Source organism: Pocillopora damicornis, chromosome 1 (assembly GCF_964200805.1).
Source record: "Pocillopora damicornis chromosome 1, jaPocDami1.2, whole genome shotgun sequence".
Lineage (NCBI taxonomy): Eukaryota > Metazoa > Cnidaria > Anthozoa > Scleractinia > Pocilloporidae > Pocillopora > Pocillopora damicornis.
In genome coordinates, this window is record NC_142670.1 from 34,459,719 (window position 1) to 34,484,771 (window position 25,053).

General features: G+C 36.6%; 2 protein-coding genes and 1 pseudogene across 2 annotated transcripts; 2 read left to right on the forward strand and 1 right to left on the reverse strand.

Annotated features, from left to right (window-relative positions):
- Nucleotides 1-133: 133 nt before the first annotated feature.
- Nucleotides 134-15,476, reverse strand: LOC149053474 (uncharacterized). Its single transcript, XM_089183037.1, has 5 exons — nt 15,411-15,476; nt 3,634-3,660; nt 2,406-2,435; nt 497-1,754; nt 134-201 (listed from the first exon to the last, which is right to left on the reverse strand). Exons 1-5 carry the CDS (start codon nt 15,474-15,476, stop codon nt 134-136), a joined length of 1,449 nt encoding a protein of 482 aa, XP_089039163.1.
- Nucleotides 15,477-17,203: 1,727 nt separating this feature from the next.
- LOC149053475 (uncharacterized) lies at nt 17,204-18,165 on the forward strand (annotated as a pseudogene).
- Nucleotides 18,166-18,491: 326 nt separating this feature from the next.
- Nucleotides 18,492-24,890, forward strand: LOC149053476 (uncharacterized). The gene is made up of 9 exons (XM_089183051.1): nt 18,492-18,564; nt 18,887-18,903; nt 19,338-19,401; nt 19,752-19,977; nt 20,374-20,476; nt 22,124-22,407; nt 23,267-23,453; nt 23,995-24,168; nt 24,567-24,890. The coding sequence occupies exons 1-9, from the start codon at nt 18,492-18,494 to the stop codon at nt 24,888-24,890; spliced, it is 1,452 nt and encodes a 483-aa protein (XP_089039177.1).
- Nucleotides 24,891-25,053: the final 163 nt, after the last annotated feature.

Consider the following 25,053-nt stretch of genomic DNA (forward strand, 5'->3'; position numbering starts at 1 on the left):
GAAATGAAAGAAAAACAAAAAAACGGAATACGCGTATTTTAAGAGACAAATCACGCCTCACGTTGGTTCATAATTTCGCGAATCACGCTCGCCTTTTTCTGTGAAATTCAAGTGTTGCATATCAATTTTGTCCCTAAGTACAAGTCACGTTTAAATCCTTTGCCTCCCTCTGAACGTAGCTCTGAGTCTTGCCTTGTTGAGCTGTAAAGACACAGAAAAGACAAAATGAGACAGAGGAATGGGAATTTGAGATGAATGAGCTACCATGTCTGTATAAAATTTTACTCTACTTCAAAGTTATTTGTCATGCATTATCAGGCTACAACAGATGAAACTAAATGCAATGATAATCAGAATTATCGCAAACTCATTTTAAACATGAACACTGAAAATAAAATAAAATTCAACTGAAGTGAACATGTACATTGCTTTACTTTGACAACTGCTATATGACTGTATAGCCAACACATGCAAGTCACATAAAAGAAAATCATACCAGAAGCCATCTTCAGCATCTCCTCAACAAGAGTTCCACACTGTTTCTCCCAACTGTACACCTCATTGTAATGTTTCCTCAGTGAAACAGCCTCCTTAAGCCGTAGTGTCCTCCCCTTGTCCCTGACCTTCTTAATTGCCTTGGACCACTCACTGACATCCTCTGACTCCACAATGAATGATGAACCCCCAGGGACATCTTTCAAGGCTTCACCAAGTCCTGATGCACCATGTACCAGGATAGGGAGGCCAGATGACAAGGCTGCAAGACCAAACATTCCAAATTCTTGTTCAGCTGAGGGCATGATGGCAAGATCTGCTTCAAAGAGCCACCTTTTCAACTCTTCTTCATCTTTGGGAGGGCTTCGAATGATCAGCTGATGTTTGGGAACACCACATTTATGAAATTCCTCAACAAATTTCTCAAAGTTTTCTTTTCCCTCAGCAGCACCAACAAAAATAATCTTATAGGATCCCTCCTTCAACCCAGCAACTGCTTCAGCAACAACTTTAAGTCCCTCTTTTTCAAAATGACTGGGGTTGTCATGTCCTGCAATCAGGATATGAAACTCCTTCCTGTCATCAGTGGTTTGTGTGATATCAGTAAATTCACTGAGTATACCTGGAGTGAACTTAAAAACTCTTTTCTTCCGATAAGAGAGGAATCTGGAAAGTTCTTCTGCCATCTTTGGTCCTTTTGCAACTACATGATCAGCCGTTTCCATTAAAGGTTGAAGATTGCTTTTTCTTTCCAATATTTCACTATCAACCTTAACAAGAGCATTTCTTAATTTGCTCTTTCTACAGAGGCTTTCTTCAAAAGAATCCCAACCAACAAAAATGCTTTTGCAGTGATGATATTCCTTAAATATTTGCGCCATTTTGCAATGTCCTTCACCAACACCGATTACAAAGTCTGTAGTGAGATCTTTTGGTGGGAAGTACAGCCACTCATTAGGATCTTGGAATCCAGGTTGCTTTTTTGCTTCAACAATGGTAACCTTGTGCTTTTTGGCATCTCTCTTCTGAATTCTTTTACATGAACCTTCAGGGACAAAGAAAGAGACTTTCACATGAGAGAATTTTGCCAGTTGTTTAGACAACTCTCTTGCGAGGACTGAGTTTAATTTCCAAGAATCCCAGCTCCATCCCCATTTATTTGCCACAATGGTAACTCTGACTGGATTGCGGGAATATCTTGCATGGCATGGCAGCTGACTAATTGTTTGTTCAGTATAACTCCCTACTAAAGCTTTAGCCTGCAAAAGAGGAACAAATGAATATGTTTAATAAAATTGATGATACTTAAGGTCACTAATTAGGAGATCTCTCTGCTCTTTGTACATGTATAAGCATTGTGCTCAACTGTCATGTTTGGCACTTTACATTGTATTATTTACTACAACAAATAATGCCATGATGTCACAGCTATATTTTCATTGGTTATAATGCAACAAAATTTACACAGCTTTTACCAATATGTACTGTTTCATCAAAAATGTTTTCTTTCAGAATGTCCCAGATAAAAACATAGTTTCAGGTTTGCTACTTGTTTGGCAAGAAGACTTTCTTAGCAAACTCTGTTGCTGCAAAGAGGAAATATGTTTCAAAATTGTTGACAAGTCAGCCTGAGAGATTTCTTTCATGTTTGCATAATTATGTAAATGCACATATATTTAACAATCATGTAAGCACATTTCAAAATTAATCCACTTTAGCTCTTAACAATAAAACATAAATCTACATGTAAGTGACATGTAGGGCATAAAAATCTACTTTTTTTTCATAATTAGGTATACCCCAAAAGAGTTATCCTTCTGCTGAGCTAGGATGCAGAGGTGAAGAGTTAAGTGGACATTAAGTTGGAAAAATGCAATGAATGGTAAAAATTATGTAACTAACTAACTTACCTCCATTTCCTCACGCCTTTGGATCTCCACCTGAAATGCAATGAAACCAATTTGCAAACTTAGTTGTCACTTTGCTATGCTTTAATCAAACTTTACCTCTTCATCACAGAGAAATAGGAAGCCACTTTGCTTCTCACCACAAAGGTAAATAGTATTTTAATCACATACAAGCTGGCCAATCAGTATGTGTGAAAAGCACTTAGTCTACTTATTTGACGTGTAGTAAATTAAACTTACACTGTACACTTAAACTCTTACTATACTTGAGGAAAATATGAGATGCAGCTTCTCTTTTATGGCCTGAAATATTTTTGCACACATTGTTGAATATCTTTCAAGAATTCTCTAAATGATAAGTCACTGATAAAAATATGTCGTATGACATTTCGCTCAAGATTCCAAGGTCTTATCTGGGACCTTCAAGTACATTTTTGAGAAACAGTGTCTTATGGAACAGTGCATAAGAATTTAATCTTTAATACTGCCAAGACCTCAAATCATTTTGGCCATGAAAATAAATCTCAAAAGAATACAATATCACCATGCTGGATGAAACTCATGCTAGTGGTGCAGAGGTTGTGAAAACTAAACTAAGTGATCTCCCAAAATTTTTTTTAGCAGCTCTTCCCTTAATTTGTATATTTGATGCTCCTGCCAATTTAGATTAGGAGGACTGCACTCCTCCTTGCTCATATTTTCCAAACTTATTTGATTGACCCGTCTTTACATGTGGCTCTCAAACACACTGTGATTATTTGCCTTTTTTTTGTTAGTGCATTAAAAGGTTCTTGGCTTTTATCAATATGTACTGCTTCATCAAAACCGTTTTCTTTCAGAATGTTAAAGATTAAACATGGTTTCTGGTTTGTTACTTGTTTGGCAAAACTTCCTAAGCAAACTCTGTTGCTGCAAAGAGGAAATATGTTTCAAAATTGTTGACAAGTCAGCCTGAGAGATTTCTTTCATGTTTGCATAATTATGTAGATGCACATATATTTAACGACATGTAAGCATATTTTAAAATTAATCCACTTTAGCTCTTAACAATAAAACATAAATCTACATGTAAGTGACATGTAGGGCATAAAAATCTTTTTTCTTTTCATAATTAGGTATACCCCGAAAGAGTTATCCTTCTGCCAGGCTAGGATGCAGAGGTGAAGAGTTAAGTGGACATTAAGTTGGAAAAATGCAATGAATGGTGAAATTATGCAACTAACTAACTTACCTTCCCTTCCTCATGCCTTTTAAAAAGCTGAAATGCAATCAAACCAATTTGAAACTTAGTTGTCACTTTGCTATGCTGTAATCATACTTTACCTCTTCATCACAGAGAAATAGGAAGCCACTTTGTTTCTCATCACACAGGTAAATAGTATTTTAATCACAAACAAGCTAACCAATCAGTATGTGTAAAAAGCACTTAGTCTGCTTATTTGACGTGTAGTAAATTAAACTTACACTGTACCCTTAAACTTTTACTATACTTGAGGAAAATATGAGATGCAGCTTCTCTTTTATGGCCCAAAATATTTTTGCACACATTATTCAAATATCTTTCAAGAATTCTCTAAATCATAAGTCACTGATAACAATATGTTTTCTTCCAGAATGTCCCACATAAAAACATGCTTTCTGATTTGCTATTTGTTGGGCAAAACTTTCTGAGCAAACTCTGTTGCTGCAAAGAGGAAATTATTATGTTTCAAAATTGTTGACAAGTCAGCCTGAGAGATTTCTTTCATGTTTGCCTAATTATTTAAATGCACATAAATTTAACAATTCAATCAGCATGTGTGAAAAGCACTTAGGCTACTTTTTTAATGTGTAGTAAATTAAACTACTACTGTACCCTTAAACTCTTATTATACTTGTGGAAAATATGAGATGCAGCTTCCCTTTTATGGCCGGAAATATTTTGCACACATTATTAAGTATCTTTCAAGAATTCTCTAAATGATAAGTCGCTGATGACAATATGTAGTATGACATTTTGCCCAAGATTCCAAGGTCTTGTCTGAGACCTTTGAGTCTGTATTTGAAAAATGGTGTCTTATGGAACAGTGAGAATTTAAGCTTTAATACTGCCAAGATCTCACATCATTTTTGCCATGAAAATAAATCTCAAAAGAATACAGTATCACCATGCTGGATGAAAATGCTAGTGGTGTGGGTTGAGAAATCTAAACTAAGTGATCTCCCAAAATTTTGTCAGCAGCTCTTTCCTTAATTTATATATTTTGATGCTCCTAAAAATGTAGATTAGGAGGACTGCACTCCTCCTTGCTCATATTTTCCAAACTTATTTGAATGATGTCTTTGCATGTGGCTCTCAAACACACTGTGATTAGTTGCCCTTTCTTTGTTAGTGCATTAAAAGGTACTTGGCTTTTATCAATATGTACTGCTTTGTGAAACTGTTTTCTTTCAGAATGTCGCCGCATAAAATATGGTTTCTGGTTTGCTACTTGTTAGGCAAAACTTTCTGCACAAATGTTGCTGCTACATAGGGAAAATATGTTTCAAACCTGATGACAAGTCAGCCTGAGAGATTTCTTTTGTGTTTGCATATGTAAATGCAGATATATTTTAAGTATCATGTAAGCACATTCCAAAATTAATCTACTTCAACTCTTAATAATGAAACACGCATCTTCTTGTAAGTTACATATAAGGCAAGCAATTCTCTTTATTATATATACAATCATGTACACCCTAAAAAGGAGATATCCTTCTGCTGGCCTAGGATGCAGGGGTGAAGAGTAGTGGACATTTACCCACCTGATACTTCCTAATTCATGTTTTTTAATCAGTTTTAAACATTGCATAAAATCATTGCACATTTCTTAGTTTCCATTAGATAGCTCATTACAGTATACAAAACTTTGATATTTTACCATAAAAGGTTGGAAAATGCAATGAATTAGAAAATAATGTAACTAACAAATTAACTTACCCTCTCTGTTGAGGAAAATGGTTCCTGAAATGCAATCAAACCCAACTTAGTTGTCACTTTGCTATGCTTTAATCAAACTTTATTTACCTCTTCACCACAGAGAAATAGGAAGCCACTTTGTTTCTCATCACACAGGTAAATAGTATTTTAATCACAAACAAGCTAACCAATCAGTATGTGTAAAAAGCACTTAGTCTGCTTATTTGACGTGTAGTAAATTAAACTTACACTGTACCCTTAAACTTTTACTATACTTGAGGAAAATATGAGATGCAGCTTCTCTTTTATGGCCCAAAATATTTTTGCACACATTATTCAAATATCTTTCAAGAATTCTCTAAATCATAAGTCACTGATAACAATATGTTTTCTTCCAGAATGTCCCACATAAAAACATGCTTTCTGATTTGCTATTTGTTGGGCAAAACTTTCTGAGCAAACTCTGTTGCTGCAAAGAGGAAATTATTATGTTTCAAAATTGTTGACAAGTCAGCCTGAGAGATTTCTTTCATGTTTGCCTAATTATTTAAATGCACATAAATTTAACAATTCAATCAGCATGTGTGAAAAGCACTTAGGCTACTTTTTTAATGTGTAGTAAATTAAACTACTACTGTACCCTTAAACTCTTATTATACTTGTGGAAAATATGAGATGCAGCTTCCCTTTTACGGCCGGAAATATTTTGCACACATTATTGAATATCTTTCAAGAATTCTCTAAATGATAAGTCGCTGATGACAATATGTAGTATGACATTTTGCCCAAGATTCCAAGGTCTTGTCTGAGACCTTTGAGTCTGTATTTGAAAAATGGTGTCTTATGGAACAGTGAGAATTTAAGCTTTAATACTGCCAAGATCTCACATCATTTTTGCCATGAAAATAAATCTCAAAAGAATACAGTATCACCATGCTGGATGAAAATGCTAGTGGTGTGGGTTGAGAAATCTAAACTAAGTGATCTCCCAAAATTTTGTCAGCAGCTCTTTCCTTAATTTATATATTTTGATGCTCCTAAAAATGTAGATTAGGAGGACTGCACTCCTCCTTGCTCATATTTTCCAAACTTATTTGAATGATGTCTTTGCATGTGGCTCTCAAACACACTGTGATTAGTTGCCCTTTCTTTGTTAGTGCATTAAAAGGTACTTGGCTTTTATCAATATGTACTGCTTTGTGAAACTGTTTTCTTTCAGAATGTCGCCGCATAAAATATGGTTTCTGGTTTGCTACTTGTTAGGCAAAACTTTCTGCACAAATGTTGCTGCTACATAGGGAAAATATGTTTCAAACCTGATGACAAGTCAGCCTGAGAGATTTCTTTTGTGTTTGCATATGTAAATGCAGATATATTTTAAGTATCATGTAAGCACATTCCAAAATTAATCTACTTCAACTCTTAATAATGAAACACACATCTTCTTGTAAGTTACATATAAGGCATGCAATTCTCTTTATTATATATACAATCATGTACACCCTAAAAGAGAGATATCCTTCTGCTGGCCTAGGATGCAGAGGTGAAGAGTAGTGGACATTTACCCACCTGATACTTCCTAATTCATGTTTTTTAATCAGTTTTAAACATTGCATAAAATCATTGCATGTTTCTTAGTTTCCATTAGATAGCTCATTACAGTATACAAAACTTTGATATTTTACCACAAAAGGTTAGAAAATGCAATCATTAGAAAATAATGTAACTAACTAACTTACTGCTTCATCGTCTACTGCAGACCAGAACTGAAATGCAATCAAACCAAACTTAGTTGTCACTTTGCTATGCTTTAATCAAACTTTATTTACCTCTTCATCGCAGAGAAATAGGAAGCCACTCTGCTCCTCACCACACAGGTAAATAGTATTTTAATCACATACAAGCTGGCCAATCAGCATGTGTGAAAAGCACTTAGTCCACTTATTTCCTGTGTAGTAAATTACACTTATTACGCTGTAACCTTTAACTCTTGCTATACTTGAAGAAAATTAGAGATGCAGCTTCTCTTTTACGGCCCAAAATATTTTTGCACACATTGAATATCTTTCAAGAATTCTCTAAATCACAAGTCACTGATAACAATATGTAGTAAGACATCTCACTCAAGATTTTAAGGTCTTGTCTGAGACCTTCAAGTCCCTTTTTGAAAAACAGTGTCTTATTTACCTCTTCACCACAGAGAAATAGGAAGCCACATTGCTTCTCACCAAATTATTATAGTATTTAAATCACATAAAAACTTACCCTCTCAGTCGCTATCAAGAGACTCCCCTGAAATGCAATCAAACCAAACTCTTCTAATCACAAACAGGCTTGCCAATCAGCATGTGTGAAAGCACTTGGTCTACTTATTTGATATGTAGTAAATTAAACTTACACTGTACCTTAAACTCTTACTATACTTGAGGAAAATATGAGATGCAGTTTCTCTTTTACGGCCCTGAATATTTTGCAAACATTATTGAAAATCTTTCAAGAATTCTCTAAATCATAAGTCACAGATAACACATATATGTGGTACGACATTTTGCTCAAGATTCCAAAGTCTTGCCTGAGACCTTCAAGTCTGTGTTTTGAAAAACAGCATCTTATGGAACAATGAGAATTTAATCTTTAATACTACCAAGATCTCACATTATTTTGGCCATAAAAATAAATCTCAAAAGAATACAGTATCACCTTGCTGGATGAAAATGCTAGTGGTGCAGGTTGAGAAATCTAAACTAAGTGATCTCCCAAAATTTTGTTAGCAGCTCTTTCCTTAATTTATATATTTTGATGCTCCTAAAAATGTAGATTAGGAGGACTGCACTCCTCCTTGCTCATATTTTCCAAACTTATTTGATTGATGTCTTTGCATGTGGCTCTTAAACACACTGTGATTAGTTGCCCTTTCTTTGTTCGTGCATTAAAAGGTACTTGGCTTTTATCAATATGTACTGCTTTGTGAAACTGTTTTCTTTCAGAATGTCGCCGCATAAAATATGGTTTCTGGTTTGCTACTTGTTAGGCAAAACTTTCTGCACAAATGTTGCTGCTACATAGGGAAAATATGTTTCAAAACTGATGACAAGTCAGCCTGAGAGATTTCTTTTGTGTTTGCATATGTAAATGCAGATATATTTTAAGTATCATGTAAGCACATTCCAAAATTAATCTACTTCAACTCTTAATAATGAAACACACATCTTCTTGTAAGTTACATATAAGGCATGCAATTCTCTTTATTATATATACAATCATGTACACCCTAAAAGAGAGATATCCTTCTGCTGGCCTAGGATGCAGAGGTGAAGAGTAGTGGACATTTACCCACCTGATACTTCCTAATTCATGTTTTTAAATCAGTTTTAAACATTGCATAAAATCATTGCACGTTTCTTAGTTTCCATTAGATAGCTCATTACAGTATACAAAACTTTGATATTTTACCACAAAAGGTTAGAAAATGCAATCATTAGAAAATAATGTAACTAACTAACTTACCGCTTCATCGTCTACTGCAGACCAGAACTGAAATGCAATCAAACCAAACTTAGTTGTCACTTTGCTATGCTTTAATCAAACTTTATTTACCTCTTCATCGCAGAGAAATAGGAAGCCACTCTGCTCCTCACCACACAGGTAAATAGTATTTTAATCACATACAAGCTGGCCAATCAGCATGTGTGAAAAGCACTTAGTCCACTTATTTCCTGTGTAGTAAATTACACTTATTACGCTGTAACCTTTAACTCTTGCTATACTTGAAGAAAATTAGAGATGCAGCTTCTCTTTTACGGCCCAAAATATTTTTGCACACATTGAATATCTTTCAAGAATTCTCTAAATCACAAGTCACTGATAACAATATGTAGTAAGACATCTCACTCAAGATTTTAAGGTCTTGTCTGAGACCTTCAAGTCCCTTTTTGAAAAACAGTGTCTTATGGAACAGTGCATAAGAATTTAATCTTTAATACTGCCAAGGTCTCACATCATTTTGGCCATGAAAATAAATCTCAAAAGAATACTGTGCTGGATGAAACTGCTAGTGGTACAGGTTGACAAATCTAAACTAAGTGATCTCCCAAAATTTTGTTCGAAGCTCCTTCCTTCATTTGTATATTTGATGCTCCTGCCAATTTAGATTAGGAGGACTGCACTCCTCCTTGCTCACATTTTCCAAACTTATTTAATTGACCCGTCTTTACATGTGGCTCTCAAACACATTGTGATTATTTGCCTTTTTTTTGTTAGTGCATTAAAAGGTTCTTGGCTTTTATCAATATGTACTGCTTCATCAAAACCGTTTTCTTTCAGAATGTTAAAGATTAAACATGGTTTCTGGTTTGTTACTTGTTTGGCAAAACTTCCTAAGCAAACTCTGTTGCTGCAAAGAGGAGACATGTTTCAAAATTGTTGACAAGTCAGCCTGAGAGATTTCTTTCATGTTTGCATAATTATGTAAATGCACATATATTTAACAATCATGTAAGCATATTTTAAAATTAATCCACTTTAGCTCTTAACAATAAAACATAAATCTACATGTAAGTGACATGTAGGGCATAAAAATCTTTTTTCTTTTCATAATTAGGTATACCCCAAAAGAGTTATCCTTCTGCCAGGGTAGGATGCAGAGGTGAAGAGTTAAGTGGACATTAAGTTGGAAAAATGCAATGAATGGTAAAATTATGCAACTAACTAACTTACCTTCCCTTCCTCATGCCATTTAAAAAGCTGAAATGCAATCAAACCAATTTGAAACTTAGTTGTCACTTTGCTATGCTGTAATCATACTTTACCTCTTCATCACAGAGAAATAGGAAGCCACTTTGTTTCTCATCACACAGGTAAATAGTATTTTAATCACAAACAAGCTAACCAATCAGTATGTGTAAAAAGCACTTAGTCTGCTTATTTGACGTGTAGTAAATTAAACTTACACTGTACCCTTAAACTCTTACTATACTTGAGGAAAATATGAGATGCAGCTTCTCTTTTATGGCCCAAAATATTTTTGCACACATTATTCAAATATCTTTCAAGAATTCTCTAAATCATAAGTCACTGATAACAATATGTTTTCTTCCAGAATGTCCCACATAAAAACATGCTTTCTGATTTGCTACTTGTTGGGCAAAACTTTCTGAGCAAACTCTGTTCCCGCAAAGAGGAAATATGTTTCAAAATTGTTGACAAGTCAGCCTGAGAGATTTCTTTCATGTTTGCATAATTATGTAAATGCACATATATTTAACAATCATGTAAGCACATTTTAAAATTAATCCACTTTAGCTCTTAACAATAAAACATAAATCTACATGTAAGTGACATATAGGGCATAGAAATCTACTTTTTTTTTTTCATAATCAGGTATACCTCAGAAGAGTTATCCTTCTGCTGGGCTAAGATGCAGAGGTGAAGAGTTAAGTGGACATCAAGTTGGAAAAATGCAATGAATGGTAAAATTATGTAACTAACTTACCCATTCTTCATACCATAAGGGAGACACCAGAAATGCAATCAAACCAATTTGCAAACTTAGTTGTCACTTTGCTATGCTTTAATCAAACTTTACCTCCTCATCACAGAGAAATAGGAAGCCACTTTGCTTCTCACCACAAAGGTAAATAGTATTTTAATCACATACAAGCTGGCCAATCAGTATGTGTGAAAAGCAGTTAGTCTACTTTTTTGATGTGTAGTAAATTAAACTTGCACTGTACCCTTACACTCTTATTATACTTGAGGAAAATATGAGATGCAGCTTCTCTTTTATGGCCCGAAATATTTTGCACACATTATTGAATATCTTTCAAGAATTCTCTAAATGATAAGTTGCTGATAACATGTAGTATGACATTTTGCCCAAGATTCCAAGGTCTTGTCTGGGACCTTTGAGTCTGTATTTGAAAAATGGTGTCTTATGGAACAGTGAGAATTTAAGCTTTAATTCTGTCAAGATCTCACATCATTTTAGCCATGAAAATAAATCTCCAAAGAATACAGTATCACCATGCTGGATGAAACTGCTAATGATCCGGGTTGAGAAAATTTTGTTAGTAGCTCTTTCCTTAATTTATATATTTGATGCTCCTAAGAATGTAGATTAGGAGGACTGCACTCCTCCTTGCTCATATTTTCCAAACTTTTTTGATTGATGTCTTTGCATGTGGCTCTCAAACACACTGTGATTAGTTGCCCTTTCTTTGTTAGTGCATTAAACGGTATTTGGCTTTTATCAATATGTACTGCTTTGTGAAACTGTTTTCTTTCATAATGTCGCCGCATAAAATATGGTTTCTGGTTTGCTACTTGTTGGGCAAAACTTTCTGCACAAATGTTGCTGCTACATAGGGAAAGTATGTTTCAAAACTGATGACAAGTCAGCCCGAGAGATTTCTTTCATGTTTGCATATGTAAATGCAGATATATTTTAAGTATCATGTAAGCACATTCTAAAATTAATCTATTTCAACTCTTAATAATGAAACACACATGTTCTTGTAAGTTACATATAAGGCATGCAATTCTCTTTATTATATATACAATCATGTACACCCTAAAAAAAGAGACATCCTTCTGCTGGCCTAGGATGCAGAGGTGAAGAGTAGTGGACATTTACCCATCTGATACTTCCTAATTCATGTTTTTTAATCAGTTTTAAACATTGCATAAAATCATTGCACGTTTCTTAGTTTCCATTAGATAGCTCATTACAGTATACAAAACTTTGATATTTTACCATAAAAGGTTGGAAAATGCAATGAATTAGAAAATAATGTAACTAACAAACTAACTTACGAATTGCCTCCATCTATCTCCTAGGAACAACCTTTCCTGAAATGTAATCAAATCAAACTTAGTTGTCACTTTGCTATGCTTTAATCAAACTTTATTTACCTCTTCACCACAGAGAAATAGGAAGCCACTTTGCTTCTCACCACAGAGGTAAATAGTATTTTAATCACATACAAGCTGGCCAATCAGCATGTGTGAAAAGCACTTGGTCTACTTATTTCACGTGTAGTAAATTAAACTTACACTGTGCCCTTAAACTCTTACTTTACTTGAGGAAAATTAGAGATGCAGCTTCTCTTTTATGTCCTGAATAAAATTTGCACTCATTATTGAATATCTTTCAAGAATTCTCTAAATCATAAGTTACTGATAACAATATATAGTACCACATTTCACTCAAGATTCCGAGGTCTTGTCTGAGACCTTCAAGTACGTTTTTGAAAAACAGTGTCTTATGGAACAGTGCATAAGAATTTAATCTTTAATACTACCAAGATCTCACATACTTTTGGCCATGTAAATAAATCTCAAAAGAATACAGTATCACCATGCTGGATGAAACTGCTAGTGGTGCAGGTTGACAAATCTAAACTAAGTGATCTCCCAAAATTTTGTTCACAGCTCCTTCCTTAATTTGTATATTTGATGCTCCTGCCAATTTAGATTAGGAGGAATGCACTCCTCTTTGCTCAAATTTTCCAGACTCGTCCAATTGATCTGTCTTTGCATGTAGCTCTCAAACATGCTGTGATTAGTTGCCCTTTCTTTGTTAGTGCATTAAAAAGTGTTTGGCTTTTATCAATATGTACTGCTTCATCAAAAATGTTTTCGTCCAGAATGTCCCACATAAAAACATGCTTTCTGATTTGCTACTTGTTGGGCAAAACTTTCCAAGCAAACTCTGATGCTACAAAGAGGAAATATGTTTCAAAATTGTTGACAAGTCAGCCTGAGAGATTTCTTTCATGTTTGCATAATTGTCTAAATGCACATATATTTAACAATCATGTAAGCACATTTTAAAATTAATCCACTTTAGCTCTTAACAAGATTCCAAGGTCTTGTCTGAGACCTTCAAGTCTGTTTTTTGAAAAACAGCATCTTATGGAACAGTGAGAATTTAATCTTTAATACTACCAAGATCTCACATTATTTTGGCCATGAAAATAAATCTCAAAAGAACACAGTATCACCATGCTGGATGAAACTGCTAGTGGTGCAGGTTGTAAAAACTAAACTAAGTGATCTCCCAAATTTTGTTAGCAGCTCTTCCCTTAATTTGTATATTTGATGCTCCTGCCAATTTAGATTAGGAGGACTGCACTCCTCCTTGCTCACATTTTCCAAACTTATTTGATTGAAATAGAAGGCCACTTTGCTTCTTGCCACACAGGTAAATAGTCTTTAAATCACATACAAGCTAACCAATCAGTATGTGTGAAAAGCACTTAGTCTGCTTATTTAACGTGTAGTAAATTAAACTAACACTGTACCCTTAAACTCTTACTATACTTGAGGAAAATATGAGATGCAGCTTCCCTTTTATGGCCCAAAATATTTTTGCACACATTATTCAAATATCTTTCAAGAATTCTCTAAATCATAAGTCACTGATAACAATATGTTTTCTTCCAGAATGTCCCAATAGTTGTCACTTTGCTATGCTTTAATCAAACTTTACCTCTTCATCACAGAGAAATAGAAGGCCACTTTGCTTCTTGCCACACAGGTAAGTAGTCTTTAAATCACATACAAGCTGGCCAATCAGTATGTGTGAAAAGCACTTAGTCTACTAATTTGACGTGTAGTAAATTAAACTTACACTGTACCCTTAAACTCTTACTATACTTAAGGAAAATAAAAGATGCAGCTTCTCTTTTACGGCCTGAAATATTTTTGCACACATTGTTGAATATCTTTCAAGAATTCTCTAAATCATAAGTCACTGATAACAATATGTAGTATGACATTTCTCTCAAGATTCCAAGGTCTTGTCTGAGACCTTCAAGTACGTTTTTGAAAAACAGTGTCTTATGGAACAGTGCGTAAGAATTTAATCTTTACTACTGCCAAGACCTCAAATCATTTTGGTCATGTAAATAAATCTTAAAAGAATACAGTATCACCATGCTGGATGACACTGCTAGTGGTGCAGGTTGTAAAAACTAAACTAAGTGATCTCCTAAAATTTTGTTAGCAGCTCTTCCCTTAATTTGTATATTTGATGCTCCTGCCAATGTAGATTAGGAGGACTGCACTCCTCCTTGCTCACATTTTCCAAACTTATTTGATTGACCCATCTTTACATGTGGCTCTCAAACACACTGTGATTATTTGCCTTTTTTTGTTAGTGCATTAAAAGGTTCTTGGCTTTTATCAATATGTACTGCTTCATCAAAACCGTTTTCTTTCAGAATGTTCCACATTAAACATGGTTTCTAGTTTGTTACTTGTTTGGCAAAACTTTCTTAGCAAACTCTGTTGCTGCAAAGAGGAGATATGTTTCAAAATTGATGACAAGTCAGCCTGAGAGATTTCTTTCATGTTTGCCTAATTATTTAAATGCACATATATTTAACAATCCAATCAGCATGTGTGAAAAGCACTAAGTCTACTTTTTTAACGTGTAGTAAATTAAACTAACACTGTACCCTTAAACTCCTACTATACTTGAGGAAAATATGAGATGCAGCTTCCCTTTTACGGCCGGAAATATTTTGCACACATTATTGAATATCTTTCAAGAATTCTCTAAATGATAAGTTGCTGATGACAATATGTAGTATGACATTTTGCCCAAGATTCCAAGGTCTTGTCTGGGACCTTTGAGTCTGTATTTGAAAAATGGTGTCTTACGGAACAGTGAGAATTTAAGCTTTAATACTGTCAAGATCTTACATCATTTTGGCCATGAAAATAAATTCTCACCAAGGTCTCTCGTAAATGTGTCAATGGTCTGGCTCCAGATTATTTAATTAAATATTTTGTTAAACGTTCAGCAATCCACGACAGGAATACAAGGGGATGTAATAGTTTTGTAGTTCCCCGATGTAGACTGTCAACAGGAGTCTTGGAGTCTTGTTTTCAAAAAACGGAGTCTTGTGGAACAGTGAGAATTTAAGCTTTAATACTTTCAAGATCTCTCATCATTTTCGCTACAAACTTCAAAAGAATACAGTAAGGCAACGCCTAATGAAACATCTGGTGGTGCTGGTCGAGAAATCTAAACTAGGTGATATCCCAAAATTTCACAATTTTCTTACCTCCTTTTCGGATAATGAATCATCCTGTCGAGGACATTTAGGAGGACTGCACTCCTCTTCGCTCATATTTTCCGAACTCATCCGATTGATCTATCGTTTTACGTGGCTCTCAAACACATTTATTAGATGCTTTTTCTCGATTCTGCGGTTCAGCCGTCGGTTCACCCGAAGTTTGCAAATCTCTCTCACACAACAAATTCCAGCCGCCGTCAAATCTGGTTTGCTTCGGCAAGCACTTCCATGTATGTGAACAGCCTTCTCAAGCCTCGATCCCAGGCAAGTTAGGCTCCAAGCTTCCAAAAGTTTCACTGGGCCAAAGACCTTGTAAAAACCAGAACACAATAGACTGGACTGGACTACATCACTGATCTCAGAAGCGGCGGTAAAAAAAAAAAAAAGGAAAACGTGAAGCCATTGACAAAATGAATGAGATTAATTTGATCTCATTTTAATGAAATTTAATGTGCTAAGACAAGCAAACAACCATATAAATACAAAAATAGAGACAAAAATCCCAGGGAAACAAACCGTAAAAAAAATACAATATGCTTTGACAGTTGAGTCTTTGCTATAACCCAGTCCTACAGTGGACTGTACTAAGAACGTTTCCCCGCAAGGGATGCATGTAAGTAGCTCGCCTTCGAAACAAGAAACATAAAATCAGAAGTATGTTACCTAAAATATGTTATAAGCTTCTTGTCAAATTAATGTTTTCCAGTAAAACACCATTTCTGCCATTTTAGTTCCCTCTGACGTCTCATTTTGCTGAAATTTTCGCTTTATCATTAACAGAAACTTTACAAAAGGGAAGGTACGTTTTTTCTTGGAGGAGGAGGTTGGGGAATTTTGGCATTTTTATCCGAAAAAAAGTGTTTGCCCTCCCTCGCGTTTTAATAAAAAACTCTTGACCCCCCACCTTAAGGTGACTGACAAAAGTGCGACCCTCCCCCCACTACTACATGGTATGTTCCATGCCGTAGAAACCTCAGAACATTTCGCTTGTGAACGCAAAATATTTGAATATAAATACATCTCGATACTGAATGTGTGCGAGCTGAAACAAGAAAATGCGAAGAATCAGTGTGGGATATTTACGTTTTATAGCTGAAGTTTGGATATGAAAGTGTAAACTTTGAGACTTTGCAAGTCCTTCTCCAGCTGCATCAACTCTACGACCCTGTCCCGATTACAACAAACTTCCCGACTTTCAAGTACGAAAACTCCAACGAGTGGCAGCAAACCTGATGATTATCAGCCTCGAGCTCAATTAAAACAGATGTTTCAAGAGGGTAAGCTCAAAGCAGGGGATAAAAAGGCAATCAGAGTTTTTTGGAAAATACATTGTTTCAGAAAAGCTTGTTGCAGACTGTACGGCGCATCTAACTGACATTGAATAGCGGAAAGTCAACAGGAGAAAGAAGCTGATGAAACGTTACCTGAGTCTAGTACGTCTCGATATGGACGGAAAAGGACACAAGTCCTCCGAGAAAACTATGTGCCATGGCATAATATACATGTAGAAATGTAACCTAGAACCTATTTATAGTAAAACACCAAATTTAATCAAAGTAGCTGAAAAGAAAAACTTAATCTGCAAGAAAAATGTTTATAACAAAGGCTTCTCAACTGAACTGCTTTGTATAATATCAACTGAGATCGGTTACTAAAGGTCAATTCCTGGGTGGCATGATTAAAATTGCAATTGTCAGTCACGAATCATATCAGAAGACATCACTTAGTGCCGGCCACATGTCACGCGACATTGCCTCAACCGACGCTAAACGACTCGGAAGATGGCGTCAGTCGAGACAAAATCGGCTGCTGAAGACATTTCTCCAAACGTTTCTTCGAGGAGTGTCCGATCAGCTCAGCCCCGAAGAAATAAGGCATGCCGTATGGTCCATAAAAAATAATTTTAGGGGCAAGTTTGAGGATCAAGGAGAACAAGATTTGTACTCATGCCTCCAATTATTCGCTAAGCAGGGTCTTGCATCGGAGGACAATCTGACTTTGTTGGAAGGGTTTCTGAGCCCGAAAGCGTCCAATAAAGAGTCGCTAAAGGAAAAAAATCAACAATTTAAGGAAAACCGCCAACAACAGGTCAGTCCCGGAAAGGAGGAATCAGGTTTGACCGGCAGGGAACGTGACCTAGAGAAAGTTATGGCCATGTTGATAACTGGAAGTTCGCGTGTTGTCAATTTGCACGGAATTAGTGGAGTAAGCAAGACGAAATTGGCAATAGAAACTGTTTTAAAGTGGTCAGGGAAGACCAGAAATGAAAGTCGTTCATTTTCATGTTTTAAACGCGTTAGCACCAGACAAAACGATCATAAGTTTCGAAGCAAATCTAGTGGTTGAATTAATACAAAAGTTGAGGTAAGCAGAGCAACACAGTGACATATTGCTGCTCCTTGATAACGTCGATAAATTTGCAGGAGGAGGTGATGAAGCTTCCATCTCCCTTAATGCCAATTTTGTGATGTTTCTGCAAGGACTTTTAAGTCTAAAGGATTATCCGGGGAAATCGAAACTGAAGATTTTGATGACATTAAGATCAACACTTCGTCGCGCAAAGTTAGCCAACGTTGACAATCACGAAGTTATGGCCTTAGAAAAAATGTTTTTCTTCTTGCCAAGTAAACAGTTAAAAGATTCTACCATTTCGATGTCACTGTCCTGTCGCTCTTTCACAGTCGAAGCAGCAGCCGAAGTCCTTGAAGTGGACTGTTATAAAACTAGAAGGTCTCAAGAATAGTGAAGTGCTAACGGTAGACCCTGACGTGAAAGAACTTACCTATGATATCCACCCTTTGGTGCGAACATTTCTGAGAAGCATTGGTAGTAACCAAAAGATGTTCGTCAAAGTTTACGAGAAGGCAAAAGGCAGGTTTCATATATATTTCATGTCCAAAATGTTACATATTTCAAGGCTTTTGGACAAAGACTACATGAATGCCTTCGATAATTTTGATCTTGACAAACCGAAATTTGAACTTGCTTTGGGTATTTCTTTCAAGTCAGACCATCTTCTTATCCCAAAAGAGCATCGTGAAAGTGTTGATCTTTTATCTCTTCGAGGCCATGCTTGACGAAAAAGCAAGAAAGAACATTTTTAATTTCTGGGCCGATAAGGTCGAGGATGATGGAAAGGAAGGTAAAGTTTTATTACTTACCAGAAAAAAGTCTCAGTTTACGTAGGAAGTTTTTCTGGATGCTTCGGTAGTGTAAGTAAGCTGTCGACGTAATGGATAAAACTGACTAAACTCGACTGACAACAACAATTTACTTGACTCTGGTGATGACCTAAGCTCAGGTTGTCGAAACTTCAGTCACCACTGCCGACAACAGTCCTTCTCAGGACTTCACCCACCCGGACGATTAGACCAGACGATTAAAGCACCTCAGTGTAATGTGACCTTCTCGGTAAGGAGGTTATAGCCTTCTTATCTTGTTCTAATCTGTTTAAACTCCCAAAGAATCTTTCACGATGAAGGTATGACAAAGCTCTTTAATCTATCAATGGATGACATTAACTTGAACGGGTTTTAGTTTAGAGAAATATGTTTTTCGTCTTGTCACGAGCGTGGGACAAAGAAAGAATTTTGACGGACCTCAGACCTTTGGATTCCGCGCTCCAATACTCTACCACTAAGCCACAGAGACTCTACCGTGAGCGTGGTCTATTTCGAAGTTCTTATGCGTTTTAGTTTAGTATGTATGATTGTACGATTTTTAACCAAGCAACCTCGCGAAATCTACCCAGCCAGTCTTCTTGCAGAACAAAGGTATCATTGACTTGCCAAAGGCGTTGTCCTTACATTGCCCAAGTATGCTACATTATTCTTGGAGGCTCAACATCTTTTACGCTACTTAGATTTGGATTAATGGCGATTCTCTGAACTTTTTCCCGTTTTAATACTCACTCAGGAAGCCAAACAGAGTGGAACTTTGATGGGAACTGTGAAAGGATTCCTTTCTTTAGGAGCAAAAGGTATTTGATGAGGGAATACTTTGACCATAAGTCGCGCATATATTAGATAACGAAAGACACACGCGTTCTCTCGGAAACAATGGTTAAAAACGCTTGCATCAGTTATGCTTATCAAAAAACGTGGTCAAATAGGGTTTTTTTTAATAAGAATACTTGCAGGCGTTTTTAACTAATATGTCCGAGAGAAAGTGAGTGTCTTTCGTTATTTATGAGTACAGTTGATGTTTTGTAAGGTTCGTCATTCCACGGGGCGTGGGCGAACAATGATTTACTTTTATTTGTTATTTAAATGTAGGATTTGCTTTTCATTGGTGAAATCTTTTTTTAAAAAAAAGACAATGTTATTTTAGAAACTGAACAAGTGTCTAGTGAGAACGATGACGATGACGATGACGATGAAGTTGACATTCCTTCCGATGATGATAATGATGATGATGATGATCTCGATAGTAGCAGTGGTAGCGAAGAGATTCCAGAGGCCAGTGGGCAAGTGCAACGACTAACACTTCAAGAAGAAGATAGCAAAGAGTTAGAAAGTGAGCAGGAACAGGATCCAGATAGGATAAAGATACACGAGTGAGTGAAAATGAATGAGTGACCAGTAATCTTTCCAGCGAGTTGCAATTTGCCCCGTGGCGATCCCAGAAATCTTTGCGCAAACACAAAGATCCGATTACTGACAACAAATGACATAAGTGGCCCTGTGCGTTATCATTGAAAAAAAATACAAAAAAAAACGTATAAGAATTATTGTATGAGGGCCGTAAGCAATTTCAGGTGCAGGGCCTGAGAAAGCTGCACGTCCGCCCTAGAGGTTAGCTGAAAGAAGAAAATAAGAGAGGGAAAGATCGGCAGTTACATGTCATGCCAAACTGCGTAATGCCAGTTTAGGTCGCGCCAGACGGCAAAATTGTTGGCTCTTGGGAAAGAAACAAGTTTGGACTCGTAACAAATTGATTTTATTTTTCTTAGTGCGTTTTTGCGCTCAGGTCAGATGGCTACTTTCTTAAAGAGTGTACTGAGGGAAATTTTTCCCAATTTTGCTGGTTTAGATATACTGGACCTGAGCCTGGCAGTAAGTTTGCAATCCAGGAATTTTGACGGAAAAACTGAACCAAAGAGAAAGCGGTGTCGATGACATTATGGATTACAATTCAAGCGAAAAATTCTCTTTTCTATCCAGTTGATTCCATTCTCATTCATGGCATTATGATTATTTTCAAAGGAACACTCACTAGCGAGGACGTGCATTGGAACATCAAGCTAGGGGCTGTACATCTAGCCTTCCCTCGTGATGCTGTATCTGAGCTCACCCTGATAACGGTTCATCGATGGAAACCACGGTCCTGTCCCCGCCTTTGCAGGAGCACGAGGCTCTCGTCAGCAACGTGATTGAAATTTCTTCGAACAGTCGGGAAGCTTTCAAATTTTAAGCTGAAGTTAAGATGTCATTCACTCGCAGTTCTCCCGGCCTACACGGCTACGAGTTGGTGTTGTACAAAGGGCTTGACAACGAGACCGATGCATGGGAAGAAGTGACCGATTTGGAAGACTTCAAAACTATCTCAGGTTGGAGGAAAAGCCTTCAAATTTGTTAATGTTAAATTACAGATAAACAAACTTGATGCATCATTGAGTGTGTTGGTCGAACATGGATGGATCTGCGAGAAAATCTGCTTCCAGGAATATCTTCACGGATATTCACGTTCAGCCAGGTGTAAACTAAAATGATCTCTGTTTTATCCGTGTCTATAGACTAAGGACCGGTTATTTACACGAGGTCTAACCCAAATCACGGTTTTACGCAATCAGTGGGTCTCAGGTTTTGTCTATAAGAGGTTCATTTAGTTAGATAAATGTCCTTCCATTGTTGGCTTCCGGCCCTCTTGACACTGTTCACAAAAATGAATGCCCAGATAAAAAGTTCAGCCAAGTTAACGATCGCTTTGGACGTGGTTTTGTTAGACTACGGCTAAACTTTGTTTAAATAATGACCTAGATGTTCACATTTGTAAGCCTCTGAAAATTCGTGTTAATTCACTCTCATTCCGTCTTTCACTAGATGCCTAAAAATTAACTTAACCTATAATTTGTTTGTTCTCTGCTTTATTGATGTAAATTTTGAAGAAGAATATCAATCTTGCTAAGATATTCCCAATTTACACTTTCCTATTGTGCAAGCGGTTATAACAGAATGTGCCACATATGCAGTTGTGAGTCGTCTCCATCTTTCTCCTGAATTCATGATTTCATCAAATGGCGGTTCCTTTGTCATGCCTGAATATCCAAGTATAGGTATTACCATCCCGAAAAATACTGTTACTTCGAAAACAAGGATTTCTCTTCGACTGAAGGTACAGACTTTACCTGAAATATAACAGATGCGAGGGGCATCTAGTGTCATTACAGTAAATGTTCGTGATTGCTTGTCTTTAAGAACTGATGGTGGAAGTGTCGAGTCGTTTGACAAGCGAAGTCCCATCGACAAGAATCGGTAAATCTTGGGACTAAAACGTTTTGTTGGCTGAAATGTACTTTTTTACCTTCTGTTTGTTGCTTGAGTCTGTCTACTGTTGGAAGTCCATGCAACACGTAAATACTGAATTTGAAAATGAATGTGGAGAAAATTCTCCTCTTTTCCATTTTACTTTACCGCAACGTAACTTGTTCTTAACCTAATGAATCCTTGGATTTTCTCTTTTCGACATAATTTTACCTTTAGGTACAAGAAGTACCAGGTGAAGAGTTTGAGGCTAACGATATACTTATACTGCGGATAGTTTGCGACAAAACGGCTAAGTTCTTGAAGCCTGTTACCATAACGCTGCCAGTTTCGTTGGGAAACACGCACCATGACATTCCTGATCCAACGGCATGCCGGGTTAGAATATTGTTTCTGAGTTCTGATGGTGAAAAGAAGGAATGGAAGGAAATCACCGACGATTTGAAAAAACCAGTGACGTTTGACGGGATGACAGTTAAATTTCAGGTGGAACGCTTCTCTGGGTATGTTTGTTTCTTAATAGTCCATTTTACAGTTGTGTGCTTGGTTGCCAAGCCTTTGAACAGGAATGAGGCTAAGGGTGACCTTGTTCTGATACAAACCTTGCTGCTTTTCAAATGCAAATTACTTTTTTATCATGCTAACTAGATACTGGTCTCTATCACAACAAGGTCACCTTCAGCCTCACTCCAAATCAAAGGCTTGGCAACTAAGTACATAACTGTAAAATGGCTATTGCACTAGATGTGGCCAGTTTGCAAAGCGTGGCAGGCCCTTGAACATGTGAACCCTTAATGAGGGTATTTGGGACGTGGTAACCGAGCAGGTAAAGTGCTATTTTCTTCTTATTAATTGGAATGTGATAACCTCAGAACTTTTTCACAAAGAAGTTTTTCGTCAACCTTTAGTATAGGTTGGGAAAGTATCGAAGTGAAGATGATTTATCAAGCGAGCACTCGGCTCTGGACGTAATAACTGATAGAGAATAGAAGTTTTAGCATGTATTTGAAAGAGTTATTCCCTATGAATAAGGTATTGGAGCTTCGAACTGAACTAAGGGATCTGCACTTTTCCCCCTCGAATGCAAAGACGGACAAACGATAGACAAAGCTGGACAAAACTCTTAGCATCAGATCTACTCTATGAAAGGAAACCCTGTCTTGCGTATTACCATCGTAATACCGTCTTTTGCATCTTTCATATCATCCTCTAAACAAAGAAAGTCAATTTTCTTATCTGCTGTTTCTCGGGGAGACGTTTCTGAAATCTCAAACAACGGCTGGCAAGGAGAGGAATGTACTTGGAGATCTGATCTAGCGCTAAGATTGCAGTTTACATACAGTTCTTTGACTTTTATAACAGGTATTCGTGTCTTATAGACTGGTGTGCAGAGAGCTTCAGTTGTAAAGGTGTTATCGGATATCTATTGAGCCTTATTTGGAACCAACCTCAGCGCGCAGTGTTCTTCGCCTACTTCCCTCATGAAGAACCTCCTGATTCTCGAGACATCTTGTATCTAATTTGCTGCCCGTCTCAACTTAAAGAGAAGGTGCGGGCTGAAATTAAGAATCAGGCTAATGCGCCTACTTCAAGTGATTCAGACTCCCACATCAAGATAATTTCCTGGGCGTGATAAGGCATACGTCTCCCTTATTGGAGGGTTCAGAGCGATTGAGGAAGATGACATGGATGAATTTTATCTCCAGTAAGTTTTAGGATACGCTTCACGGAGAAAAACCCTCGGTATGCTATTAACCTGAAGTTTTAAACCAGTAGGTTTTCTTTCAATAATGCCAAGAGGGCCGGAAACGTAGGGGATTTTGTTTAATCGAATTCAAAATAACAATCAGTAGAGAATTAAAGTAGAGTTATTATTGACAGTATTTAACTCAAACTTTTACTTCATAAATTTATTTTTTTTCTGATATAAATTACAGGTGCTATAGAGCCTAGAGGAATAATTAAATTCTAATGCAGATTATCGCTGTACATTGACTCCCTGTTCCCCGTTTCCAGTTCCTCGTTCAACATTTTGGTAGAAAAACGATTAAGATTCTTGCTGATAAATACTTCCTTTTCGTGCTGATAAGAATATTTTTAACAGGTTTATAAGTGATGACCGCCATAAAATTCAAGTTCCAATCCATTTCATTGATGACAAAGGACCTCCAGGGGTGAAGTTTTACAAAACACCGAAGTTTGAAAAAGGCATTCTGCTATGTGGATTGTATTTTCGAGTATCGCCTCTCAAGAGAAAGCTGAAGGTAAGAGGTTTTCTTGTAACTTCCTTGGTACACTTTGTCACTGCCTTTTCGATCACTGTATGAGTTTTGAACGTGTTCTTCATATAATTCCTTTTTGTTTAACGATATTAAAGATGACATGAGCAAAATTCCGATGAATAGTACGATAGAGTGTATATCCAAAGCTAACATTTTTCAGGAGACAGTTCTGCGTGTTGATGAAATAGAAGAGAAGAATGAAAAAAAGATAAAAGGAAAGGAAATGCAATACGATCACGTAACATTTCAAATGGATTTTATCATACATGCATGTAAAATACAAGGCGGAATTCGTAGAAAATAAACACATCCGTCCTGAGAATTAAACGTACATTTTTATAAAGCCAAATAGCAACATGTAACCCCTTATGTATTTGTAGAAAACCCCAGTGGAGTTTTTTGACATTCCTGTCAATGATGAAATCTTGTCAAATCCGCGTCCAGAGCATGTTCTGGGGATTGGAAAACAATTCGTTGGTTCAGAGGTGTATGACGATCTCCTTTCCCGCTTCAGCAAAGGCAATATGAATCAGAAGCAAATAATACAAAGCTTCTATGGGGCTCTTGCAGGATTGAAAATCAAGATCCAAGATAAGTGCTTTGAAGCCCTCGTCGAGGAACTAAGCGACTTTAATGTATACGGATTTGTGGCAGATCGACATAAGGAAGGTAACGACATTAAAAGATCAGCAGTTTGCATTTGAGTGTAAAAAGTAATTCAAGAATAGTTTGGTTTTGTCTTACCTTTTGTAATTGGTTGATAAAACTAGTGCCACTTTTTCTAATTCAACCGACCATATTTAAAATTAAGACCAATCGCGTTTCTCCGCGCTATGAGCAGTTTGCTTGTTCTAACCGTAATAAGCT